Source organism: Lynx canadensis, chromosome E3, assembly GCF_007474595.2.
Source record: "Lynx canadensis isolate LIC74 chromosome E3, mLynCan4.pri.v2, whole genome shotgun sequence".
Taxonomy (NCBI): Eukaryota; Metazoa; Chordata; class Mammalia; order Carnivora; family Felidae; genus Lynx; species Lynx canadensis.
Genome location: NC_044318.1, coordinates 24,074,172 through 24,079,328, shown reverse-complemented (window position 1 = coordinate 24,079,328; position 5,157 = coordinate 24,074,172). Strand labels below are relative to the sequence as shown.

General features: G+C 55.9%; 1 protein-coding gene across 2 annotated transcripts; it reads right to left on the bottom strand.

The window, feature by feature from the left end:
• Positions 1-485: 485 nt before the first annotated feature.
• BCKDK (branched chain keto acid dehydrogenase kinase) lies at positions 486-4,742 on the bottom strand. 2 transcript variants are annotated; one of them, XM_030300486.2, is made up of 12 exons: positions 4,631-4,742; positions 3,688-4,071; positions 3,497-3,565; positions 3,295-3,405; positions 2,932-2,979; positions 2,732-2,851; positions 2,551-2,649; positions 2,285-2,358; positions 1,838-1,966; positions 1,657-1,746; positions 1,033-1,191; positions 486-942 (listed from the first exon to the last, which is right to left on the bottom strand). In XM_030300486.2, the coding sequence occupies exons 2-12, from the start codon at positions 3,880-3,882 to the stop codon at positions 798-800; spliced, it is 1,239 nt and encodes a 412-aa protein (XP_030156346.1). In that variant the 5' UTR covers positions 3,883-4,071; positions 4,631-4,742; the 3' UTR covers positions 486-797. The 2 variants fall into 2 exon arrangements, with proteins under 2 accessions (XP_030156346.1, XP_030156347.1); XM_030300487.1 differs by lacking the exon at positions 1,033-1,191 and having other exon boundaries at positions 4,631-4,714.
• Between the last annotated feature and the right edge of the window lie 415 nt (positions 4,743-5,157).

Sequence of the window (5,157 nt, the reverse complement as noted above, 5' to 3'; positions counted from 1 at the left end):
TAGCCCTCCCTACCAATGCCCCACTGTCCCTTGGCACCTGCCAGGGTATAATCTTGTGTGTTCCTTTTCCTTGGCAGAAGCAGGCACAGCTGGCAGGCAGTATTTTTAACCTTACTCAGGCTCAGGAATCAGGTGGCTCAGGTTGCCCAGTCTGGTGACCTTCACTTCCAGAACCTGTGACTGCCAGGAAGGGAGGAGTCAGAACTGAAGCCTGAAGCTGGGCCAAGTTGGGCCTTCAAAATTATCTGGGACCCAGAAACATTTAAGTGAAATGAATGAAAGGTCTTTGCACAAACTGCCAGAGCCATCCCAACTCCCGCCAAACCAAATGTGCAAGAGATTTGGGGGCAATTCTATACATAGCCTGCCAGGCTGTCAGGACAGTTAGAGACTAAGACATGAGCTAATTAAACCCAAGGGCCCAGGGAACCAGAATAGGGTGGAAACCAAAGCTCACCTGCACTCCCCACACACGGGGCCCAAGAGGGCATTCAAAATGTGAACTTTAATAACAAACAGCAGTCAAGGTAGGGGTTCCCCAGGAACAAGAATAACGGAGCTGGTGCTGGAGGCCTCAAGGGTCCCCACTTCCTCTCCTCCAAGGCCTGGAGGCAGGGAGGCAACGGACCTCTGTAGAGGAGGGGCAGCACCGGGCTCCATGTAATTCCATATATTTGGGACCCTAAGACCCCAGATGCAGCAGCATGTGGAGCAGGGTGGTACCCTGCCTCACCCAGAAGGTCCTGGCAGGGTGTGCAGCCCGGGCCAGGCAGGCAAGCAGGCCAAGGGCTGTGGGGTCAGATGCGGAAGCTTTCCTCTCGGCCATCGATGTGACGGAGCCGCAAGTAGACATCTGTGCCAATGCCCTGCAGGGACTGCAGCCGAAGGGAACCACCGAGGTACTCTGCGTAGGCCCGTGAGGTTGGCAGCCCAAAGCCGAAGCTAGAATGGATGGGGGACAGGACAGAGGCTTCAGAGGCTTGAGTCTCCTGGGGACCCCCACCCTCCTATTGTGGCCAGGTGGGGCCTCACCCGTGCATGGGCCCTGACTGGCCACCACTGTGCAGGTCCAGGTGGCCAAAAAGGGGGCTGATCCGGGGGTCCTGGGTGCTGGCCTCAGCTGTAGTGAAGTGGTAGTCCATAACCCGATCCAGGTCTTTGTGAGCGATTCCCCCGCCCCGGTCTGAAATCCTGGCAGGATGTTGATAACATGGGCTTGGCTCAGCTTTGGTGGGGGCTCACTACCTCCTAAGCAAATAGTGCTAAGTCAGCCTTCCTGCCCCCTCCACCCAAAGATGGAATGTAGTCCACCTGGACCCTTGGGCATTATTTTTTATAAGTGATATCCTTCCATCCTCACTTCTGCTGAGCCACTGGTTGCTTATACCTTCTCACAGGATTTTACATTTATTCTCAAGCCAGCATCATGGACTGGTTACTCCTGACTCCTCAGTCCAGGCCTTTCAGTTGCTGACAAGCACAGAGCCCTGGAAACCAGCTGACCCCAGATCCATTCATATCCAGCTCATGGCATTCTCAGAAACAAAGTGTATCTTGTCTCAGGGCAGGGCAGGTATGGCTCAAGGTCATAGAGCAAATCAGAAACAGTGCCTGGAACCCCCATATATCCCAGCTCAACTCCCACTCAGGGCAAACCTGATGACGAGATCGATATCATTGTTGGCGATGGTAATGACCACATCTGGGACATTGTAGGGAGTATCTAGGTGACTCTCCATCGTAGCTCTATGCAGGGAAGAAAGATCAGCAGGTAGTGGTACCCCAGCTTCACCCCTGTTCCTGTCTTGCCCCCTTCCAACATATCCAGCCAGCCCACCTCATGGCATTCTTGAGGAGCTCAGGCAGGATGTAGTCCAGTGGCATAGGGATGAAGGGGAAACGGGCAGCCACATGTCCATTGATGCGGACGCGGGGGGCATTGCCATACTTGTGCTCACACAGGCGTCTGTAGATAGGAGCCAAGGGTTCAAACCTAGACCAGTGATTCTCAGATGGAGGAATTTCTGCCCCCACCACCCCTAGAGAAATTTTACAATTTCTAGAGACATTTTTGCTTGCCACAGCTAGGAGTTGTATTAAGTAAAAGCCAGGCACCCTTCTAAAGATCCTAACAAGCATGAGACACCTCCTAAGAATTATCTGACCCAAAATGTTAATTGTGCCACATTTGAGAAAGCCTGCCCTAGACCATGCCCTAGGCAAGGGCTCAGACCCAAGCCTCTGGGCTGGAAGATATCCACCCCCTTAGCTGTTCTAGCCTCACCTGGCAAAGTCCACCCACTTTTCAATAATCTTCTTTGGCGACAGGCGAGTGCAGATGATGCCAACAAAGTCGGGCTGGCAGGAGAAAGAAGTCAAGACTAAGCAGCACCTTGACCCACACCTTGGCCACCAAATGCTTGCAATCTTTGGACCTCTGAAGCAGCCCCAAACCTCTCCCCAGGCCCTTGGCCCAGTCCCCAGCCCAAGGGGGCCCCTGGCTCAGTCCCCTCTGCCCCACCTGATAGGTCTCAGATCCCAGCACCCCACCTTGTCCTCATGCAGCGCCAGATGATGTGTGGCCAACATACGGATCCCAAGCCTTGAAGTCAGTGTCTTGTCCAAGAAGTAGCGGACAAGCTTCTCATCCTGTAAAGAGTGGAGTCTCAGAAACTCTGTACCTTTCCCAGGCCCCCCAGTAGTCTTGGGTGCCCACTGTGCTGCCCCTAACCTCTATGTGCTTCCGGCTCTCACGCAGGCCCTCAGCCAAGAGGGTCACCACATCCTTGTGGTCGTCCAGCAGCTGTCGCACCAGCTGGCAGTACCGGGCCTCATCTGCCTGGTCCTTGATCTATAGGCCACAGAGTCATAAGCATGGATGTTCCAGCCCTGACCTCTCAGCCCCTCACCTTACCCTGGCCCAGCCCTCACCGGAGGGAAGTCTGTCAGCTTCTGGAAGGCACGGATGTACAACTCGTGCTGCAAGGAAGAGGTGTGGGAATTCACAGGGATGTTGTGGGCACTGGGTAGAGAGCAGCCACCCATGCTTACCCATGGGGATTGCCATCCACCCCAATTCACTTGGTTTAAACTCCCATCATGGCCTTTTAAGCCTCCATGAATATTCAACTTTGGCCTCTGAAGGCTTGGATCTGAGTCTTCTATGGCCCTGAAACCTTTTGGCAGACAAGTCTCTGCCACTCTAGTCCCATCTCCCAATATGCCCCTTGGGCAGTGGGCACAATGATCTAAGGTCCCCTCTAGAGAAACCCATGCCCCCTGAGACCACCTTACCACGTGTAGTATGGTGGGGTTGCAGCCAATGATAAAAGGAAGGCTACGAAAACCTTTGATGCGGTGAGCGATCCTCACTGGCAACTCTTGCTGCAAATACCGGGCACTTTTCTAGAAAAGAAGAGGGAAGTCAGGGCCAGGACATGAGTGGCTGGGCCAGAGCTCCAGGGACCAAGAGGGAAATAGGGTGCAGAAATCTTACCAGGAGGTGGCTGCCGTCCTGAGAGCGGCCTGAATAGAGCATCATGGTTGGAGTGAGGCGGACTGAGGGCTGGAGGGGGCAGATGGGCTTTGAGCACTGGATCTGCAACACCCCACCCCCACCACATTAGCTCCACCCCTTCCCTGGACACCCGTTCCAGCTCCGGACCCGGCCTCTTGCCAGCTGCGCACCTTCTCCGCTGCCACATCGATGGCCGACTGATTGTAAAAGGAGGTGACAGTCTTGGAGCGCTCCCGTGCCATCTCCACGTGGTGCATATCGGTGGCTGATGTGGAGCGGGCCCGGAGCGACAGTGCAGGCCCCAGTAAGGGCCGGAGTGGAGGCCCGCTCCGGGGACCACTCCCCAGCACGGACGCCAATATCATCGTTCTGCTCTGCTCCTTTGTTTCTTTGTCGGACTAGGCGGCTGCTAGGGGCAGAGGACCAGATACAAGGACACGACCCCGAAACAGGGCAGGGGGTGTGTGTGGGTCCGCAGGGTCTCTTCTCTGACTTCAGGGGCGACAGCAGGTCAAGGATGCTGACAAGCTCAGTCCCCAGGGAACAGTTCCCATCTGTCAGGGAAAGGGAAGGGGTAGTTGTAAAGATCCGAATCTAGACAATCCATCTCTCCACGTGGGCACTGGTATCATCAGACCTGGGCAATCTCTGCCCTCCCATTCAACCACCTCCCAAACACATATAGACCGAGCCTGTAAACCTTGTTTTCCGAGGCAATTCTTCAACTTGAGGCTCTATCTGGTGTTTGGAGGGTTGGGGACCCTCAGACTCGTCCAGCCCGAAAACAACGCCCCGCTCCCTATGGTCCTGGGGACCCCCGTTCAGGGGGCGGGGTTGACCCCTACTCAGCGTCCTTTAGACCTGGGCCCCTCGAGTGTGGTCTGCGTATGTGTGGCACACAGTATGGTCCCCCCAACTGCCCCAAAGTAGCGGCCTGGGAGTCGCCGTCTGGGTTTCCCCTCCGCAGGGTCACTTGGTTCGGCCCGTATCCCCCCTATATGGTAGATGCCATCCCGGTCCACGCGCACTCCACAGCCCAGCTCAATGGCGGAGGCTACGAGCGCGCGCCGCCAAGCCCCTGCAGGCAGGGTTGGCGCGGGTTGCTCCACTTACCGCGGTGCCAGGGCCAGGGCCAGGGCCAGGGCCGAGGTCCGAGCGAAACGGCCACAACCAGTCCACCGGCCGGGCTAGCCGAGCCGCCTGCGCCCTCTGCCGCTGTGACGTCGCGTGGGCTTTGGGGGCCCGGTGCCTCCTGGGAGTTGTAGTTTGGAGCCAGCCCATACCGGCTACACCCGTGCTCCTGGACCCCCAAATAAATTCCACGGCTCCCTCCACAGGTCTCTCGGAGTTATTTGTGGTCGCCCTGGGTCTCTCTTTCCTGCTTCATAAAATGGGGTTTCTGGGAGCGAAATGAGAGAGGGCGGGAAGATCCTTAGATGCAAAGCACACAGACCAAATTCTACCTGGGTTCTTTCCCTGCTGTCCCAACCTTCTCCTTCCATCTCTTGACTCATTTATGGAAAATCAAACTGCTGGTTCAAACCCCAGCCCAGCACTTACTAGCTGGGACAACTTACTTAAACTGCTCAATGGTCTAGTTTCCATGTTGGTATAACGAGGATGTATCAACCTTGGGGTTG

Bases quoted from the DNA above. Each gene is read 5' to 3' on its own strand.
- BCKDK (XM_030300486.2), bottom strand. From the start codon at position 3,882: ATGATATTGGCGTCCGTGCTGGGGAGTGGTCCCCGGAGCGGGCCTCCA. The intron at 2,650-2,731 runs GTTAGGGGCAGC...CACTCTTTACAG, and splicing joins AGAGCCGGAAGCACATAGAG to GATGAGAAGCTTGTCCGCTA. The intron at 2,359-2,550 runs GTGGGGTGCTGG...TTCTCCTGCCAG, and splicing joins TGGCGCTGCATGAGGACAAG to CCCGACTTTGTTGGCATCAT.